The sequence below is a fragment of the Mytilus edulis genome, unplaced genomic scaffold (assembly GCF_963676685.1).
Source record: "Mytilus edulis unplaced genomic scaffold, xbMytEdul2.2 SCAFFOLD_1647, whole genome shotgun sequence".
NCBI lineage: Eukaryota > Metazoa > Mollusca > Bivalvia > Mytilida > Mytilidae > Mytilus > Mytilus edulis.
The window spans coordinates 1-22,481 of NW_027267883.1; the positions used below are offsets into that span (position 1 = coordinate 1).

The 22,481-nt window shown below is 32.1% G+C and overlaps 1 protein-coding gene across 1 annotated transcript; it reads right to left on the reverse strand.

Annotated features, from left to right (window-relative positions):
* Window positions 1-1,001: 1,001 nt before the first annotated feature.
* On the reverse strand, window positions 1,002-22,477 carry LOC139506157 (uncharacterized; the record flags this gene model as incomplete). The annotated part of the gene is given in 14 exon segments (XM_071295383.1): window positions 1,002-1,255; window positions 1,706-1,826; window positions 2,116-2,417; window positions 2,750-3,055; window positions 4,188-4,354; window positions 4,356-4,494; window positions 9,848-10,153; window positions 13,876-14,181; window positions 15,802-16,107; window positions 18,651-18,956; window positions 20,058-20,363; window positions 21,200-21,505; window positions 21,774-22,079; window positions 22,348-22,477. Coding segments are annotated over 14 exon segments (3,561 nt in total), but the record flags the coding sequence as incomplete, so codon positions are not given.
* Window positions 22,478-22,481: the final 4 nt, after the last annotated feature.

Below are 22,481 nucleotides of genomic sequence, written 5' to 3' on the forward strand. Positions count from 1 at the left end.
AAACATAACTTCCTTCATCACTCTCAGCAGAACTAAAGATGGTCAGAGATGGGACATTTACAGAAGAGCCACTATACTTATTAGCATTTGCTAAACTGATTGTTGTTGTAACACCATTTTGTGGTACGTTGCCAAACAACTGAAGTAGCTCCAGGGGTAGATGTTACAGTACATACTAATGTAATGGTGTTACCCACTAACACGCTGTATGCTGGTTGCTGTACAACAACTGTTGGTGGATCTATAACATTTAAGTATTATATTAATCAAACTGTTATTATGGATTTTTTTATAAGTCAGTATTTGTATTAAATTTCTCTTTTATAAAACATATTCACATGTTTTTAGAGGGAATCAAAAAAGTTCATGCTCTAATCACTACAAAAATATACAAAAGCCCTCATTATGACTCTTAACTTACACGTTAGAGTACAAATCTAGGAGTTTGAACCATATCCACCGAATTAATAAAAAAGTTGACCCTCAAGTAACTTAAGATCAATAGCCTTAAACAATTGAATGTCAGAATTGTTTTCTTTTCGGAAAATGTCTTCTTTAACTAAAGCAGTCAATTCAGCTATTTTTATAGATTAAAAGACAATGAGAGATCTTGTAATACAGTCACATCAAACTTCATATCAAAAATAAATGCCTCAATAATGGAGTGTTGCCTATGCCATACAGATGGAATCCATATGTGATGTATGTTATCCTGATGAATGATCTAATAAACTTCTTTACAGATCTTAATTTTCAAGTTCTTATTCAATAATACTTCCTTTTATAGTAACTATATTGTTAACCCTCCCCTAGCATTCCCCTCTCTCATACATCCCCAGGAAAATGAAAAACAACAAAAAAGCTGAGGAAAGGTTTTTTGAATTCCTACTTTTGACACTACATAGTGTGAAACACTGGTTTAATTTAATAATATATTTTATCTTTTGAATCATACCTCCAACAACATTTAAAGTAGTAGCTGTGCTGGTTCCAGTTCCTACAATGTTGGTAGCAGAACAAACATATTGTCCGATATCATTCAGGTCAGCATTGTTGATACTAAGTGATGGTGAATTTACAGTTCCGCCACTGTATTTACCAGATCCGACACCAATGTTTGTAGTGACACCATTCTGTGTTCTCTGCCACTGGACACTAGTATGTGTAGGATTAGCAGTTACAGTACATGTAATTGTTATAGTTTGTGCAAGATTAACAGTGTATGATGGTTGCGGTATTTGTACAACAGGAATACCTATAAGAAAATACAAGACATGTATATATGAGTTAAATACAAAAAATTCTGTACATCTTATAAAACCACGATTTTCAAATAAGATGACTCTTGTGTGAAAAACCAATAATTTTAACATAAAATATCAGTTTCAAGAGATTTCAAATTACATCAATTAGAATAAAGCAACCCATTACACCACAATAAACAATAAATAACAAATGTTAATTCAGCAAGAAAACTTCATGTTTTACTTAAATGTGCAACTGATTGTATTTTAAACTAGACATTCAATTTACCATGCCCATTCCTATTCAAAAAAGAAGGTGTGGGGTATTTGTCAATGAGACAGTAACCCAACAACCAAAATTACCAATGGACAACATAAGGTGTCTTCTTGTGATTTTCTCTATATTTGGGATGTGTTTTTAAATGTCACAATACATAAAGAATCACAGGAACAAAACAAACCACAATCACCAAACTTCTCTGAATATATAGAGGTACAAACAAAAGACAAACAAGAATGAACAACACCAAGACTGTTTCTTGAGGACTTCCTGCAAATAACAGGCAATAACAGATTGTTTTTCTAAGGATTTACAATTATGGATAATATTTTTACAATTATGGATAATATTGCAGACAAAATCAGACATAGTTTTCTGAAGACTTATTACAGATAACAGGCAATAACTGACACTGTTTTCTAAAGATCTACCAAGGAAACTTGCAATAACAGAGATAGTTATTTGAGGATCTACTATGGATAACAATTCCTTCTGCTGTTGAATAGGACTAAACATTGATATTGGTGAACTGAATAATTTAAACTAATATTCAAAGAAAAATATTGATTTATTTTTAAGTAAATGACTTACTTCCAGTAACAGATAGTGAAGTTTGAGAACTGGTTCCCGTTCCAACACTGTTGTAGCAGTACAAACATAGTTTGCAGAATCTGTTGTATCTGTATTAGTTATGGTCAAGGATGGATTGTTTACTGTGGAACCAGAATACTTAACGACAAGTCCTGTATTGACATTACTTGTAACACCATTCTGAATTTTCTGCCAGGAAACACTGGTTTGGAAAGGATTTGCCGAAACAGTACATTCCAATGTTACAGTGTTACCTATGACAACATTATAGTTTGGCTGTAATACAGTCACTACAGGAATACCTGAAAAAATGGCAAAAAATAAGGTATTTACCTGATGTATTTTTCTACTAAATTAACCATCTGAAAAACTTTATTGAATGCACAGACCCATATTTTATCTACTTTTTCACTTGCATTAATAACTGAACCATGATTTTTTTTTATGTATATCTTGTAGCTAATTTTTATATGTATGTAAATTTTTATCATGGAAATATATGGAAAATAGTTAAGGTTATTATACACTATTCAGTATTTTATTGAAACAAACATCAGAAAATACCTCCCAAAACTATGGAGAACTGATACAAATTGCACAAGAAATTGGTAATCATTTATAAAAAACCACATACTTCCAGTAACAGCCAATGAGGTAGTTGTACTCTGTCCAGTCCCTACACTGTTGGTGGCAAAACATGTGTAAACCCCAGCATCACTTTGTGCTGCATTAAAGATGGTAAGAGATGGCTGGGAAACAGTACTACCACTGTATTTGTTGTTGTTGTTTTGTGTTGTGATAGTTGTTACTACATTATTAATATTTCTCTGCCAGTAAACAGTATTGACAGCAAGGTTGGAGGTCACAGTACACCCCAAGGTAATTGAGTTACCAGTGGTAACAGAATATGTTGGTTGTTGAACTTGAACTGTTGGTACAGCTAAAAATGAAACATAACAAATATAATTATCACTAAACCATAGAAATTTTTCTTCTACCCCAGTTGGTGGAGCTAAAATCAATAAAAAAAAACCAATAAAAGTATTGTATCCTAAACTTTAAAGTAATAATGCAGACCTCTGCTCTGTATGCAATAGACACGTTTTGATAGATTTACTCCCAAAATGTTATTTCCAAAAATACAATTCTACTTACCAGCATGCAAGAACTTACTTTTATTTTGTCATAAAGAACAAGATAATAACAATGCTTGTCAAATCTTTCCATGGAAACCAATTTCTCATCTATTTTAATCTCACACTTGTTTGCTGCACAAAGTTTTTCACAATTTAAAAAGAAATCAATCTGTCCAAACAATATAAAACAATAAACTAGAAATGATTTATTTACTGAGAAAAATATATTTTCATTAAACAAAAAGTGTAGACTACATTGAAAATTTCTTTCCTTTACAATGACATGGTCAAACTGGTTGAAAACCACAAACTTTATTTTATGTGAAAAGCTTTTTATTTTAAAGCAAACCTGGTCATAAGAACAATTTATAATCATTGTTGAAAGTGCAAGACATGAAAGTCTCAGAATGCCTCAGACGAAGTCAGAAGTCATTGAAAAGTTAAGGAAACAGATTTAGATAAAAAGAAGTCCTTTACCAGTGTCAAATACCCATGTCATATATTGTGTGACTTAAAATATTCAGTCATTAGAAAGGAAATTCGGGAAGCTAGTTAAGGTTTAACAATTACAAATAAACATTTCGAGACCGTAATATAGTTCAGGAACCGATAGCCAAGATAATGAATTAAGCCTCATCAATAGTAGATAATAACTTGGGACAGTTAAAGATTTTAGAAACAATTAGTAGCATGAATATAGGACAAAGTTAAGGAGAGTTGTGAAAGAAAATGATCTATCTATTTATTAGAGGCTTTGCATGCTGTAAATTAAAACACGGTCTATAGTGTAGCAGTAGTTAAGAACAAATTATACAGATGCTCCAGGTGAGGTAATGATATGATAAATAAGATGAGTTATAAAACAAAGGAGTCAGGATCAGGTCAACTGTTAAACAGAAAAAACAGAGAATTGAGTTTTCTTTTTCGATGACATACTTCCTGTTACAGTAAGAGTGGTGACTGTACTTTGTCCTGTTCCTACACTGTTGGAGGCCAAACATGTATAATCTCCTGTGTCACTAAGGGCCGTAACAGAAATAGTGAGAGATGGTGTTGGTAACAGTGTTACCACTATATTTGTTTGGGTTACTTGTTGATGTGATGGTAGTAATACTACCACCAACATTTCTCTGCCATTGTACTGATGTAACAGGAAGGACTGATGAAACAGTACATTCCAGAGTGACAGAGTTTCCAACAGTAATAGAATATGATGGTTGTAAGACTGTAACTGTAGGTGGTGCTGAAAATAGTTTAAGTCAAATATTAAACGAACTGGAAACAATTTGATATGAATGTAATTATTTTAGGTGTCTTGTCCTTAATTCCAAGCAATTAACATGGGCCTGTCTAAAAAAAAATTCTAGGGTCAAATTACCTCTTTATCAAAAAACACATAATAAGAGGAAGTATCACTGCTCACAAGGTTTACAAATTTACCTTTAATATTTTTCAATTTGTATGCAACTAACTAGAAGAAAATTGTTGTTACTGCCCTTTTTCACTAACATTTAAATCATAAATATATAACTGTATACATGAGGAAAGAAAAACTGAGACAATGATATATGATAACTCTTAATATTAATTAGATGAACAATAAAAACAAAATAATGTAATGAAAAAATGTAAATAAATTAAATAATAAAAAGATAAAATAAAATAATGAAAGCTTCTACATGAATGTATGTTGATTTCCTCTAGAAGTGATTCTTAGTTAAAAATAAGCACTAAGGTACTACATGTAATAGGAAGTGCTTAATTTATACAAATATTGTTTATGCAAAAACTACTACCAGTGTTGTGACATACAATTTGCAAAGAAACCATTGTGGTGAATGCTTATGTCAAGTTAAAACTAAAAGAAAGGCAACAGTTTGAGACAGATGTACAAGTCTTAAGAAGATAAATCATTTGGGGATCTAAACAGGAAGTTCATTTATCAGCAGAAGATAGAAAAAATATAACTTTTCCTCTGCCAACTATGTCCTGATCATGAAGAAGGTTCTGAACAAATTTTGTAAACTTCCATGAATTTTATATATAGTTATTTATGTCTAAAACATGAAATACAGACTATATAAAAATGATAAATTCAAAACAAAAATAGTTAGCCAATTTACAAATACATATAATAATTTGAAAACAATTTTTTACAAGCTTTGCTTGAGATGATGGTTTTTGTTTTCTGTGAAGAAGCTTCTGTCCATGTTTGCAAAATTTCCAAGAAAGTTTGACAAAGTAATGATTGTCTAGAAAATCTTAACCCACAAACTGAACCCAAAATGTTGACAATATTGATGACAAAATAGCTATATGTCTACCTTTTCTATGTAGGCAAGATGATAAATAGACATGATTTACTTTTTTCTTCAAACTCAGTCAGAAATAACTATTTGTTATTCTGGGTATTTTCGCAATGAAGTTTCATTCAATAGAAGAAGACAGAATATGAATAAAATTATTTAGTCTTTAATGCTTGGCAATCCCAAAGATTATAGTTTTATAGATAGCTGAACCGCTCACTTGTATGAAAAGTTATTCAAAACATGTATTCTCACAAAATATAAAAAAATCCAAATACATTACTATCCACAATGATGAATACTGTGGATTCATTATTATTCGTTGATACCAATTTTTGTTGGTTTCGTGGGTACAGTTGAAACACCAATTCAAATGTTCAACGAATTACAAATTTTCTATAGGTTTTGCATCCAGAGATAGGCAAAACCACAAAATCAAATATCCACGAAACTTCAAGTTTTACTCAATCCATGAAAATTGATACCCACCAAAAAATGAATCCACAATAAGTGCCTTCAATAAGTAGCATACATCAACATGCTTTAAAAACAGATAAAAAGATCTAAGTTACCTTAATAAAAAGGTTAAATAAACCTGAAGGATATGGTTTTCAGATTATAAATATCACATTTGGTCATAAGCATATAGGAGGTAATATATAATACAAATACAGTTGTATGGGACGACAGGCCGGGAGAAGCATTGGTAAACAAAACATATGCTGAATAAATGCAAATGTGACAGTACAAATGGAAATATAAGTCAATGTGACAGTACAGATCGAAATATAAGCCAAATGTGACAGTAAACATGGAAATATAAGCCAATGTGAACACAGCAGATAGGTAGGTAAATATATAAATGTGATTCCATTGAATAACACGTATATATGTAATAATAATCAGGTGTGATCAAGCAAATATAAAAAGTAGGTGTTTTCACATACTTCCTGTTACAGTAAGAGTGGTGATTGTACTTTGTCCTGTTCCTACACTGTTGGTGGCGAAACATGTATAATCTCCTGTGTCACTGAGGGCCGTAACAGAAATAGTGAGAGATGTGTGGTAACAGTGTTACCACTATATTTGTTGGTGTTACTTGTTGATGTGATGGTAGTAATAGTACCACCAACATTTCTCTGCATTGAACTGATGTTACAGGGAGGACAGATGAAACAGTACATTCCAGAGTGACAGAGTCACCACAGTTATAGAATATGATGGTTGTAGGACTGTAACTGTAGGTGGTGCTGAAAACAGTTTAAGTCAAATATTTAAAGGACTGAAAACAATTTTATATGAATGTAATTATTTTAAGTTGTGTCTTGTCCATAATTCTAAGCAATTAACATGGGTCTGTCTAATTTTGTTTTTCTAGGGCCAAATTAATAAGAGAACCTCTTTATCAAAAAAACTCATAAGAGGAAGTATCACTGCTCACAAGGTTTACGAAGTTACCTTTAATATTTTTCAGTTTGCTGGATTTAGTTAGAAGACCATTATTAGAAGAACATTACAAGAATTTTTTTTACTGCCCTTTTCACTAACATTCAAATCATAAATATATAACTATATACATGAAAAATGAAAAACAGAGACAATTAAATATGATAAAACTTAATACTAGCACTGCTTTGATGAATCAATAAAAACAAAATAATGTAATTAAATCAATAATAAAAATATAAAATTAATCAAAATAAAATAATGAACGCTACTACATAAATGTCTGTTGATTTTCTATACAAGTGATACTATTACATGTATGGAAGGAAAGAAAATAAGCATTAAGGTACTAATAGGAAGTGCTTAATGTATAGATATATTTTAAATTTTTTGTAGTGACATAAAAATTTGCAATGAAACCATTTGATTTCGCACAAAAACAAAATCATAAAAAGGCCCAGTTATGATTTATAAGTAGAGTTAAACCAATCTATCACCACTAGAGTCCAATTAAAAAAGGAGAAAAAATGAATAAATTTATTTAGTCTTTAATGGCTGGCAATTCCAAAGATTATGGTTGGTATTTCATTTGATAGAAATCACAAAATTCACGCTATTACAATGGTAATACTTAAATAAAAAAAAAAGAAAATTGTTGTGCAATTAATCCCTTCATTGAAAATAAATTAGAAAATTTAGATCAGAGATGACAATTTAATAAATAGGTGACCTTCAACCTACAAAAGACTTTGTTTCATTGAAGGAATTTATGATGTTAAAATAAGATAAAATAAAATACATTAGTGTTTTCAGGTAGGTAGGTAATATATAAATGTGATTCCATTGAATAACAGGTATATATGTAATGATAATCAGGTGTGATCAAGCAAATATGAAAAGTTGGTGTTTTCACATTACGTCACTACCTGCTGAAGATAAATTTCATGTTTTTGTCGAAAAGTGTGAGAGGTTACTTAAATCTAAATTAAAAATCTCAAAACATCAATGATTTTAAAACAACTGCCATGTTCCTGGCTTGATAGAGGTATTTACTTATGTAGAAAAAGGTGGATTTAGCTAGTTTTATAGCTAGCTAAGCCTCTCACTGATATGACAAGTTATTAAAAGCATGTATTCTCACAAAAGATTACAACAATCAAAAATTTACTTACTATCCACAATGGTGAATAAGTGATTTCAGTAAGTAGCATACCTTAACATGCTTTTTCAAACAGATAAAAAGATTTAAACCTTAATAAAAGTAAAAAAACTGGCAAGGATATGATTTTTCAAGTGCCAATATCATAATTGTCATCATCATATATGAGGTAAGATATAATACAGTTGAATGGGACGACAGGCCGGGAAGAAGCATTGGTAAACAATAACATATGCTGAATAAATGCAAATGTGACTGTACAAATGGAAATATAAGTCACAGCAGGTAGGTAGGTAAATATGTAAATGTGATTCCATTGAATAACATATATGTATGTAATAATAATCAGGTGTGATCAGGCAAATATGAAAAGTAGGTGTTTTCACATACTTCCTGTAACAGTAAGAGTGGTCACTGTACTTTGTCCTGTTCCTACACTGTTGGTGGCGAAACATGTATAATCTCCTGTGTCACTGAGGGCCGTAACAGAAATAGTGAGAGATGGTGTGGTAACAGTGTTACCACTATATTTGTTGGTGTTACTTGTTGATGTGATGGTAGTGATAATACCACCAACATTTCTCTGCCATTGAACTGATGTTACAGGGAGGACAGAGTTAACAGTACATTCCAGAGTGCAGAGTCACCAACAGTTATAGAATATGATGGGTGCAGAACTGTAACTGTAGGTGGTGCTGAAACACGATTTAAATGAAAGTTATTAGATGCGGACAAAACATTTCCATTATGGATGAAATGATTCTACCTCTTTCTACTACTTCTCTCAGTTAATAAACAAATAAAGATAAATTAACGTGCAGACTGAATAAAAAGTACAACCATACAAACTTTAAATAACAAAACACTATAAATAATTATAGAAAATGATAAAAAAAAAACAAAAAAAAACAACGTGGAATTTACTTAACAAAATAAAATAAATGTTCACACAAGAATATATCTCGTCAATTCACACGAAATTTAGGAAAAGACAAATGGATTGATAATAAAATTGCTAACTATTTCAAAGTTTCTGGAAAATGACCTAGGAGGCAGGGCCTGAAAATAGTCATCAAACTGATAATAATTGCAAATTATAGATAATATCACTGATTTATCACATGTAGTTCCTACAAACTAATTCATAGCAAATAAAGACATTATAATAAAAAAAATAATTCAGAAACTGTTTACAAATATTAAAGAAAAATATACATACATTCTATAAACAACATTAAACATATATGAAATATGAATGTGATAGCTTGGGACATGCAAGGTTGGTGCATTAAACTAAAAGTATACATGCAACTGTAGCATTGAAAATTAGATATTAGTCAAAGGAAGATAAGTATATACATAATGGTTTTGGGTGTAGAAGTGAACACTCTTCTACCTGTATGAACTGTTATGAAATACTTCTGGGGAATAAGCAAACTAAATAAAAAATAAATGTATGTGATAGCTTTGGACATGCAAGGTGAATGCATTTAACTGAAAGTAAGCATGCAACTGTGACATAACAAATTGGATAAAAGTCAATGTGAACGCAAGAAAATAAGTATATGTCAATTTATAATTCCTCTGAATTAAAAAAAGAAGTAGAAAACAAATGTTTAGGCAGTTGTGATTGAAGTGGTAAGGATAAAAGTAAACATGGGAACTAAGAAGGTGTTTTTACATACTTCCTGTAACAGTAAGGGTTGTGACTGTACTTTGTCCCGTTCCTACACTGTTGGTGGCGAAACATGTATAATCTCCTGTGTCACTGAGGGCCGTAACAGAAATAGAGAGAGATGGTGTGGTAACAGTGTTACCACTATATTTGTTGGTGTTACTTGTTGATGTGATGGTAGTAATAACACCACCAACATTTCTCTGCCATTGAACTGATGTTACGGGAAGGACAGATGAAACAGTACATTCCAGAGTGACAGAGTTTCCAACAGTAATAGAATATGATGGCTGTAAGACTGTAACTGTAGGTGGTGCTGAAACACGATGTGAATGAAAGTTATTAGATGCGAACAAAACATTTTCATAATGTATGAAATGATTCTACCTCTTCTCTCAGTTAATTCATAAATTAACATAAATTAACATGCAAACTGAATAAAAAGTTCAACCATACAAACTTTAAATTTAAAACAGTATAAATAATCATAGAAAATTATTAAAACTAGAGGGTCCAAGGACCCTGTGTCGCTCACCTGATATTTTTATTTACAATTGTTGCATGATAAATGCAACTGTTGTACTGTCGTTTAGTTTCAGAGATATAATACTAAAAAGTGCATTTGAAACCTATGTTTAATTTCAGCCATGTGGGCAGGCAGGGTCATCATACACAGTGGTCCCTGGATATCCTAGTGGTGATTTAAACCAAGTTTGTTTAAATTCAACAGTTGTTTCAGGGGAGAATTTTTGTAAAATTTATCTAACAAGAAATGCAAAGTAATGAGTGAAGTAGTTTTGGTGTTGCGCAACCCCCCCCCCCCCCCCCCCCCCCCCCCCCACTTTGCCAAAAAAAAACAAAAAGGTAATAAAAAATTATCATATAAGGGCAATCTATCCTATTAATGATTTCTGCAAAATTCAGTTGATTGTGCAAGGGTTGTATAGCCAGCTGAGGTCGTTAAAAACTCTCTTTCTTTTGTTGTTGCAGATAGATCTTGACCTGATAAGCAATTCGACCACATGTCAGATTTGCTCTAAATGCTTTGGTTTTTGAGTGATAAGCCAAAAACTGCATTTTACCCCTATGTTCTATTTTTAGCCATGGCGGCCATCTTGATTGGTTGGCCGGGTCACCGGACACAATTTTTAAACAAGATACCCCAATGATGATTGTGGCCAAGTTTGGTTTAATTTGGTCCAGTAGTTTCAGAGGAGAAGATTTTTGTAAAAGATAACCAAGATTTACGAAAAATGGTTAAAAATTGACTATAAAGGGCAATAACTCCTAAAGGGGTCAACAGACCATTTTGGTCATGTTGACTTATTTGTAGATCTAACTTAGCTGAACATTTTTGCTGTTTACAGTTTATCTCTATCTATAATAATATTCAAGATAATAATCAAAAACAGCAAAATTTCCTTAAAATTACCAATTCAGGGGCAGCAACCTATCAACGAGTTGTCCGATTCATCTCAAAATTTCAGGGCAGATAGATCTTGACCTGATAAACAATTTTACTACATGTCAGATTTGCTCTAAATGCTTCGTTTTTTGAGTGATAAGCCAAAAACTGCATTTTACCCCTATGTTCTATTTTTAGCCATGGCGGCCATCTTGGTTGGTTGGCCGGATCACCGGACACAATTTTTAAACTAGGTACCCCAATGATGATTGTGGCCAAGTTTGGTTTAATTTGGTCTAGTAGTTTCAGAGGAGAAGATTTTTGTAAAAGATAATTAAGATTTACGAAAAATGGTTAAAAATTGACTATAAAGGGCAATAACTTCTAAAGGGGTCAACAGACCATTTTGGTCATGTTGACTTATTTGTAGATCTTACTTTGTTGAACATTTTTGTTGTTCACAGTTTATCTCTATCTATAATAATATTCAAGATAATAACCAAAAACAGCAAAATTTTCTCAAAATTACCAATTCAGGGGCAGCAACCTATCAACGGGTTGTCCGATTCATCTGAAAATTTCAGGGCAGATAGATCTTGACCTGATAAACAATTTTACCCCATGTCAGATTTTCTCTAAATGCTTTGGTTTTTGAGTTATAAGCCAAAAACTGCATTTTACCCCTATGTTCTATTTTTAGCCATGGCGGCCATCTTGGTTGGTTGGGCGGGTCACCGGACACAATTTTTAAACTAGATACCCCAATGATGATTGTGGCCAAGTTTGGTTTAATTTGGTCCAGTAGTTTCAGAGGAGAAGATTTTTGTAAAAGTTAACGACGGACGACGACGACGACGACGACGACGACGGACGCCGGACGCCGGACGCCGGACGCCGGACGCCAAGTGATGAGAAAAGCTCACTTGGCCCTTCGGGCCAGGTGAGCTAAAAAACGTGGAATTTACTACACAAAATAAAATAAATGTTTACACAAGGATATATATCGTCAATTCATACGAAATTCAGGAAAAGACAACCTGATTGATAGTAAAATTGCTAACTATTTCAAAGTTTCTGGACAATGACCTAGGGGACAGGGCCTTAAAATAGTCATCAAACTGATAGTAATTGCAAATTATAGATAATATTATCAGATTATTACATGGCATTTTTCATATCGCATGCATTATCAGCCCCAGGTTCAATATCAGCCCAAGAGCCGCATGGCTAGAGGGCTGATATTGACCAAGGTCTGATAATACATGCGATATGAAAAATTACATGTTATGATCTTTTTATCATATGCTTCAACAATGGAGAAAAATAACAGATTCATATATTGATCCTTTTACTTGGTTCCCAAATAGAATTTCAAAGAGTGAAAAGTTCACGGACATCGGACCCCAAATTTAGTACATTTGATATGAAATCTTTCTATCATATGCCTCAACAGAGAAAGAAAACATTTAAATATGGACGAATCGACAAAAAAAATAATTAAAAAATAAACATAATGAACACTGATTGGAAAAGTCAACTTTTTTTTTAAAGTAACGTTTTAAATTATGTTTGAAACTTTTTGAAAAAGGCATTTATTTTATAATTTGTTTGTTTTATTTCTATTTTTAATTTTTTTTAATTTTTACGCAATATATTTTCCAGTTTCCAAATAATTGTTTTGTACACTGCTTTGTAATGTTTTTCACTGAAAAGGTTACGCATTGAGTTGTATTTTCCGGAATTTGCCGATTATCACGGGAATGCCATGCGATATTGTTACAGATCATATTTTCATATCAGCCCGCTAAACACCAATTCGAAAAATATGGAATTTACGTTAATCTAATGCTATTATCATACAGTAAACATCATTACGTTATTTAGTCTAAGTATATGATAACACTGATTTATCATATGTAGTTCCTACAAACTAATTCATAGCAAATAAAAACATTATAATAAAAAAAATCACAGCTTAAGTGGGACCCACTCATTTCTGAAAATCATCAATGATGATCAATATCAATACAATAAATTACTTAACTGATTGATTGATTGATTGATTAACTGACAATTGCTCTATATAAGCAAATCAATCAATCCATATAATCTGTGATGCAATTACATTTTAAAAGATTCAGAAACTGTTTACAAATATTTAAGAAAAATAAACCTACATTCTATAAACAACATTAAACATATATGAAATATGAATGTGATAGCTTGGGACATGCAAGGTGGGTGCATTAAACCAAAAGTATACATGCAACTGTAGCATTGAAAATTGGATATTAGTCAAGTATATACATAATGATTTTGGGTGTAGAAGTGAACACTCTTCTACCTGTATGAAATGTTATGAAATGCTTCTGGGGAATAAGCAAACTAAATAAAAAATAAATGTATGTGATATCTTTGGACATGCAAGGTGAATGCAATTAACTGAAAGTAAGCATGCAACTGTGACATAACAACTTGGATAAAAGTCAATGTGAATGCAAGAAAATAAGTATATGTAAATTTATGATTCCTCTGAATTAAAAACAGAAGTAGAAAACAAATGTTTAGGCAGTTGTGATTGAAGTGGTAAGGATAAAAGTAAACATGGGAACTAAGAAGGTGTTTTCACATACTTCCTGTAACAGTAAGAGTTGTGACTGTACTTTGTCCTGTTCCTACACTGTTGGTGGCGAAACATGTATAATCTCCTGTGTCACTGAGGGCCGTAACAGAAATAGTGAGAGATGGTGTGGTAACAGTGTTACCACTATATTTGTTGGTGTTACTTGTTGATGTGATGGTAGTAATAGTACCACCAACATTTCTCTGCCATTGTACTGATGTTACAGGGAGTACAGAGGTAACAGTACATTCCAGAGTGACAGAGTTTCCAACAGTAATAGAATATGATGGTTGTAGGACTGTAACTGTAGGTGGTGCTGAAACATTATTTATCCAAGGTAATTAATATTTTTTTATAATCAACTTTTCTTTACTGTAGACAACAAGACAGCAAATTACAAATATAGAAATAGTTTAATCAAACTTTTTTACTGCATGTGGCATTATCATTATTTATATCATTCATAATTTTAATATTAATCTTAATAAAAGTTTAAGGGGAAAAAAAGAAACTGTTAATTTACCTATAACCACATCTTTTGATATTCTCCTCTTGACATGGGATTTTGATAAAATTCTGAGAGTTTGTTGTTACAAATCATATATGTTTGATTTACAAAGTAAAAATATGCAGTATATTTGAAACTGTCAAAATCAGGGTATTAATTTTATTTCAGTCTTCATTTAATGGCTTTGTGCACTGAAAAACAAATTATTTCTTTAATAATGTGTTTTAAATTAATTAGAGTATTTAAAATCTATGAATCAAAAAGCATCTACATATCTTAATATGTAGAGCCTACAGAGTTCAATGATAGACCCCAATCTCTGTTGAAATCTTAACAATGATGTCTTTACAGGATATATCAGCAGTGAATAACAAATAAACTAAAAATAGATATACAATGTCCACATACACTGGGCTACTTTATGGACATATTTAGTTTCATCTCAATCTAAACAAAGCTGTAGGAAAAGCATTACAACTATGAAGCCAAAGTAAATGACAAATTATAATCTCCGTTTTAAGATTTAAGCATTTATAGATAAACCTGAAACAGTTAAAAATGATGTTCTCCCAGAATTGCAGAATTTGCATGAGAATGAAAAATTTAATTGATGAGGTATATTGTCCTGTATTGTGATTTTGAAAACTCTAGTGTTTTGTTTAGATTTTAATAAACTTGACATAAGTTTGCTTGTAACAAAAATTGAAATTATACAGCTTATAAAAACTTTATTTCCAACAGCGGTACACTACTGTTGCCTTTATTTTTATATATATTTTTCAATTTTCCTATGTAAAATAAAGCCTAATCAAATAGTGCTATTACAAAAGCAAGTGTGATAGGAACATGGGTTTTAGCCTATTATAAATGCTGCAGGAATATGTTATAGTCTGCACATCTACACATACTTCCTGTTACAGATGGTGTGGTCGCTGTACTTTGTCCTGTTCCAACACTGTTGGTAGCAAAACATGTATAATCTCCTGAGTCACTTTGTGCTCCATTAGATATTGTCCGAGATGGAATGGTAGGAGTACTACCACTGTATTTGTGTTGGTTGTGCTTGTTATAGTGGTTACTGAACCACCAATATTTCTTTCCCATTGTACTGATGTGACAAAATGTGTAAAATATAAAACTTGGTCTCCAGTGTGTATTTGTCTGATAAATGACGCTGCATACAAAAAAGGAATAATTCACTACACTGTAATATAGCTTCCCGACAACTTCCATGTAGCTCTTTATTTAGATAGTGGATGCCATTCAATTGTGTTGTGGCATAAACACAGCATGGCATGCTTTTAATTGACAAAGTCCAAACACATTTTTTTATAAATGCAACATTGACAACTGATCAATTATCTGAAAATAAAAACTTCTTATAATAATCAAAAGAGTGAGATTAATCATTATAACAAAACTACTTACTTCCTGTAACAGACAGTTGAGTTGTTGTACTCTGTCCAGTTCCTACACTGTTGGTGGCAAAACATGTGTAAATTCCTACATCACTTTGGTCTGCATTAAAGATAGTCAGAGATGGTGTGCCAGAATTGCTGCCACTATATTTATTGGTGTTGGTTGTGGATCTAATTTGTGCTATGTTTCCATTAATATTTCTTTGCCAGTAAACATCATTGACAGTAAGTGTAGAGGTCACAGTACACACCAAGGTTACAGAGCTACCAGTGGTGACTGAATATGATGGTTGTTGAACTTGAACTGTTGGCACAGCTAAAATGAAACACAAATACACAATTGATGAGGATATCACAGATCTTTTTCTTCTAACAATAGAGGTCGTCCTGAATATGCATGAAATATTTGCCACTGGACATTAAGCAACCAACAATCAATCAATCTAACAATAGATATCAGAAGATGTGGTATGAGTGTCAATGAAACAAATCTCAATCCAAGTCAAAATTTGTAAACAGTAAACCTTTCTGCTTATGGTCCTTCCATTATAGAAACATCACAAGGAAAGAAGATTGTAAGACCCCTAAGATGCAAAAACTTCCAAATTTTAGAAAAAACTGCTGAGTTTTGACACATATTTGTGGAGTGAATAAATACCATCAATTTGTAAACTTCATAAAAAATAATTGTTCACACAAGACAAAACAGTGAATAAAAATAAACAAAACAAGAATGTGTCCATAGTACACAAATCTTTTCCATGTTGAGTGGACCGTGAAAATGGGGTAAAATCTCTAATTTAAAATAACAAAGATCATGTCATAGGGAACATGTGTACTTTGTTTCAAGATGATTGGACTTCAACTTCATCAAAAACTACCTCAACCAAAAACTTTAATCTGAAGCGGGACGAAAGGACGGACCAACTGACCAGAAAACATAATGCCCATAAATGGGGGCATAATAAAAACATAAAAAGACTGTGTCCATATAAACTGGAACAATAACTCCTTTTAAAGTTCAATATAAAGTTTTGATAGTAATGGACTCTATATTTAATTCAATATTCTAAACATTGCTACACTTGTCAGCTTTTCTCTATCCAAAAAGTAAAATCACAAAAATACCGAACTCTGAGGAAAATTAAAAAAGGAAAGTTCCTAATCAAATGGCAAAATAAAAAAATCAAACACACCAAATGAATGGATTACAACTGTCATATTCCTGACTTTGTACAGGCATTTTCTTTTGTAGAAAATGTTGGATTAAACTAATTTTAAAGCTAGCTAAATCAGTCACTTGGATGGCAGTCTTATCAAATTCCATTACATTGATAACGATGTGTGAACAAAACAAACAGACATAATAAGTGTCTAAAATAGGGATACAGCAGTTTTCAAGATAATATACAAACTTGCAGTTTATCACGATCTTCTATTGTGAGCCATGTTAGTTGGAAGGTAGGGTCATTGGACACATTTTGATAACTAAATACCCCAATGAATATTGTGGTTTTAAAAAATTTATTGGCCCAGTTGTATTAGAGGAGAAGATTTAGGTAAAAGTTAATGGAAAACAGGAAACAAAGATGACGAACCAAAGACGCCAAGTGATGAGTAAAGGCCAGGTCAGCTAAAATAATGGTGACAGATAGAAAAAGTAAAAATTAAATATTTAAAAGGCTCTTTCATCAGTGATATCTCACTATAATCTCTCTTTGAAAATAACAACATTTGAATAGAAAATGGCAAATTTGAATAAAAATTACTGCCTTCCTTAAAACAAATGAATAATTTTAAAGTTCTAGTGCATCTCATGTTCAAGGGCATACCAAATATAAATGTTTATAAAAATCAATTACAACTAAAACAAGCATTCTCGCTTCTGATAAAGACAAAAACTAATTATTTGATGATAACAAACTTTTACATAGCAACTTAACCTTATTGTTTTATCAAACCTTAGAAAATCATCTAGTATCATTTCCTTTTCTAAGGACAAATTTTCATTTATTTTAGTTATAATAAATCTTTAACAAACTGTACAACTGTAAATATATATTTTAAGCCCATTTCTTTTTTTATGTACAAAAAAAAAAACAATAGCATAGAAATAAGTGAGCCCATTTCAATAGATAGTGTCAATTTTTAAGAGACTATTTTTTAGTAAAGTACAGTCATTTTTCCACTTGTAAAGGAGCATAATTCTAGAACGCTAAAAGTGATGCCACCCACATTTTAACTTTAACATACATTTGGTTGAGGCTACCTACAGTTAGAGAACAGTTATGTACTTGGGACATACAGGAGGACAAGGGGAGCACTTTTTACTCCATACGCTGTAGGGGTTTAAATGCCAACGAAGACAGCAATGACAACAAATGACGTTTACACCAAGTGATGAGATAAGCTCACTTCACCTTTCAGCCAGTTGAGATAAAAACAAGAATGTGTCCTCAGTACACGAATGCCCCACTCGCACTATCATTTTCCATGTTCAGTGGACCGTGAAATTGGGGTAAAAAACTCTAATTTGGCACTAAAATTAGAAAGATCATATCATAGGGAACATGTGTACTAAGTTTGAAGTCGATTGGACTTCAACTTCATCAAAAACTACCTTGACCAAAAACTTTAACCTGGAGCGGGACAGACGGACGAACGGACAGACAGACGGACGGACGAACGGACGCACAGACCAGAAAACATAATGCCCCTCTACTATCGTAGGTGGGGCATAAAAAAAAAAGCCTGATCTAATAGTGCTACTACAATATTAAAGCAAGTGTGATTGGAACAGGGATATAAGCTTTTATAAATACTGCAGGAATATGTAAAAGTCTACACATCTACACATACTTCCTGTTACAGACAGTGTGGTCCCTGTACTTTGTCCTGTTCCGACACTGTTGGTAGCAAAACATGTATAATCTCCAGAGTCACTTTGTGCTCCATTAGATATTGTCAGAGATGGAGTGGTAGGAGTACTACCACTGTATTTATTTGTGTTGGTTGTGCTTGTTAAAGTCGTTACAGAACCACCAATATTTCTTTCCCATTGTACTGATGTGACAGGGAGATTGGAGGTTACAGTGCAAACAAGAGTGATAGATTCCCCAATTGTAATGGAATATGATTGCTGTTGTACAGTAACAGTAGGTGGAGCTGAAAAAACAATTTTACAAAATCTCTTGTACCACTGAAATGCTACTACTGTGAAAGTACTTTAATTCGTGGGTATCAATTTTCGTGGTTTGAGCAATATTTACATGTTCATGGGTTTTTAAATTTCTGGCCAAAAAAAAAAGAAAAAGTTGAATAATTGAAGCCTTTAGAAACGAAGGTTACAAATAGTCTGGATTGAAGGAAATTACAAAGTAAACATTGACCTGTGTAAATCGTAGTGACAACACTAATTAATTCAAGATAAAGTGACCAACAGATTAAAAACCATCAAAGGTATTAATTAGGCCATAAACATGTCACCTAAAGAAATCAGTAACATAAACAAATGCTATAAACTATCTTGAATTGTCAAATAATTCTTATCAAAATCAAGTCCAGCATGAAATTATTATTTCACATATGTACGAGAACTATGAGGATATAAATTGAACACTTTATCATACTAGCATATCAATACCAGAAATCTGACATTCATCAATAAAAAATGTTTTTTTATGAGAATTAAAAATTCAAAAGTTGTACAGTTTAGGTTATTAAAGATTAAATAGGTGAAATCCTGGATGCAGTTGTAGTTCTGTGACGGCTATTAAAGTATACTGGCGTTATTCACTATATTCTCTAGATCATATCAGTCGTCAAATCTACATGGGGATCTTTCCATGTCTTGATTTGGACAATAGTTGTTTATATTTCATTGGACACTTAAATTCGTGGATAAAGTCATCCACAAAAACCACGAAAAATTGGTACCCCACGAATAAGTTCCTTCACAGTATCATAAAATTTGAAACCACATCACTTATGCTTATTTGTCTGATAAATGACACTGCATACCAAAAAGAAACATTTCCCTTTACTGTTATATGAAACTTCCATGAAGCTATATTTTGGATAGTGCATGCATATTAACATTATAGAGAAATACACATAGTATAAAATGTATTCAATTGCATTTCAAAAGTCCAAACATATTTTCTGCAAATGCAATATTGACATCTGATCAATTATCAAAATATCAAAATAATATCAGAGCTATAACCTATCAGAATAAAATTTCAAGATCATTTGCATTATACTTACTTCCAGTAACAGACAGTTGTGTATTTGTACTCTGTCCAGTTCCTACACTGTTGGTGGCAAAACATGTGTAAGTTCCTACATCACTTTGGTCTGCATTAAAGATAGTCAGAGATGGTGTGCCAGTAGAACTGCCACTATATTTGTTGTTGTTGGTTGTGGATCTAATTGTTGTTATGCTTCCACCAACATTTCTTTGCCAGTAAACATCATTGACAGCAAGGTTAGATGTAACAGTACACCCCAAGGTTACAGTGTTACCAGTAGTAACAGAATAGGATGGTTGTTGAACAGTAACAGTAGGTATAGCTATAATTAATAATGATACCATGTTACAGCACACTAGGTGCAGTATACTAGGATGTGAAGGTAAAGGTAGAATCTTTGGTTTGCTTGCTTGCTAGCTGAACCAAGAAATCAGTATTATCTTAGGTTCTACCTTTCTATGGGCAGCGTCACTAGTTAAACAGAGAACCAATCAAAAGTAGGGACAGTGTATACATATATTGTAAAACTTGTTTTTCAAAGTCAGTTTAAAAAAAGGTTATCATTTAAAAACTTACATCAATTATAAGCTAACTTACAAGCTTGTTTTAGGTGGGATTTTGTTTGACAATATCATTTCAATCAAACTCTATTCATTTATAACTTGATCATTTACATGTGTAAAATTTATACTGTTCATTGATTTTATCTATTTATTCAACATTAATATTCTTAAAATATATGTTTATATTATATATATAATAAGGATAGACATTATCTTTGAATTTATTATAAATGAACAGATGTCTGCGGAAATTGATTAAAATGAAAAAGTGACAAAGGGAGGTCAAATGTAAGCTTATAATGATTTCATGGTTCCGGTAGCAAGCAAGCAAACCAACAATTTCTTCCTTTTCTACACACTCAATTAAATGTGCTGTAATATCTCAATCCATGATTTAACATTGTAACAACATAAGGAGACTCAACAAAATAAAACATTATTTCAAACATACACCCTTTTTTCTTAATTCAAATTTCTATTCAAACTTCAATTTTTTAACTTATTTATCCTCTTAACAATGAAGGTATTGATGCTAGGTTAGAAATCAGTAAAACTATTAAAAGAAATAATACTTTACAATACATAGAACACTTACTTCCTGTAACAGACAGTTGAGTAGTTGTACTCTGTCCAGTTCCTACACTGTTGGTGGCAAAACATGTGTAAGTTGCTACATCATTTTGGTCTGCATTGAAGATAGTCAGAGATGGTGTGCTAGTAGTACTGCCACTATATTTGTTGGTGTTGGTTGTGGATCTTATTTGTGATATGCTACCACCAACATTTCTTTGCCAGTAAACATCAGTGACAGCAAGGTTAGATGTCACAGTACATACCAAGGTCACAGAACCACCAGTGGTGACTGAATATGAGGGTTGTTGAACTTGAACAGTGGGTGCAGCTATATTAAATAATAATATCATGTTTATTATTTCATTCAACAATTTCAAATTGTAAATAATTCAAGAGATATACAAGAGGACTCAATGAAATAAAAATAAATTCAGTTATAGACTCTTTTTCTTTTTAAATTCAGTTTTCTATTATCAATTCAAGGTGTTTTTTTAACTAATTTATTCTCTTAGCAGTGAAGATCATAAGGTGTAGGTAAGTAATTAGTAAAACTTAGTATCAAATAGATAGATACTGTACATTAAATATTAACTTACTTCCAGTAACAGACAGTTGAGTAGTTGTACTCTGTCCAGTTCCTACACTGTTGGTGGCAAAACATGTGTAAGTTGCTACATCATTTTGGTCTGCATTGAAGATAGTCAGAGATGGTGTGCTAGTAGTACTGCCACTATATTTGTTGGTGTTGGTTGTGGATCTTATTTGTGATATGCTACCACCAACATTTCTTTGCCAGTAAACATCAGTGACAGCAAGGTTAGATGTCACAGTACATACCAAGGTCACAGAACCACCAGTGGTGACTGAATATGAGGGTTGTTGAACTTGAACAGTGGGTGCAGCTATATTAAATAATAATATCATGTTTATTATTTCATTCAACAATTTCAAATTGTAAATAATTCAAGAGATATACAAGAGGACTCAATGAAATAAAAATAAATTCAGTTATAGACTCTTTTTCTTTTTAAATTCAGTTTTCTATTATCAATTCGTGGTGTTTTTTTAACTAATTTATTCTCTTAGCAGTGAAGATCATAAGGTGTAGGTAAGTAATTAGTAAAACTTAGTATCAAATAGATAGATACTGTACATTAAATATTAACTTACTTCCAGTAACAGACAGTTGAGTAGTTGTACTCTGTCCAGTTCCTACACTGTTGGTGGCAAAACATGTGTAAGTTGCTACATCATTTTGGTCTGCATTGGAGATAGTAAGAGATGGTGTGCTTGTAGTACTGCCA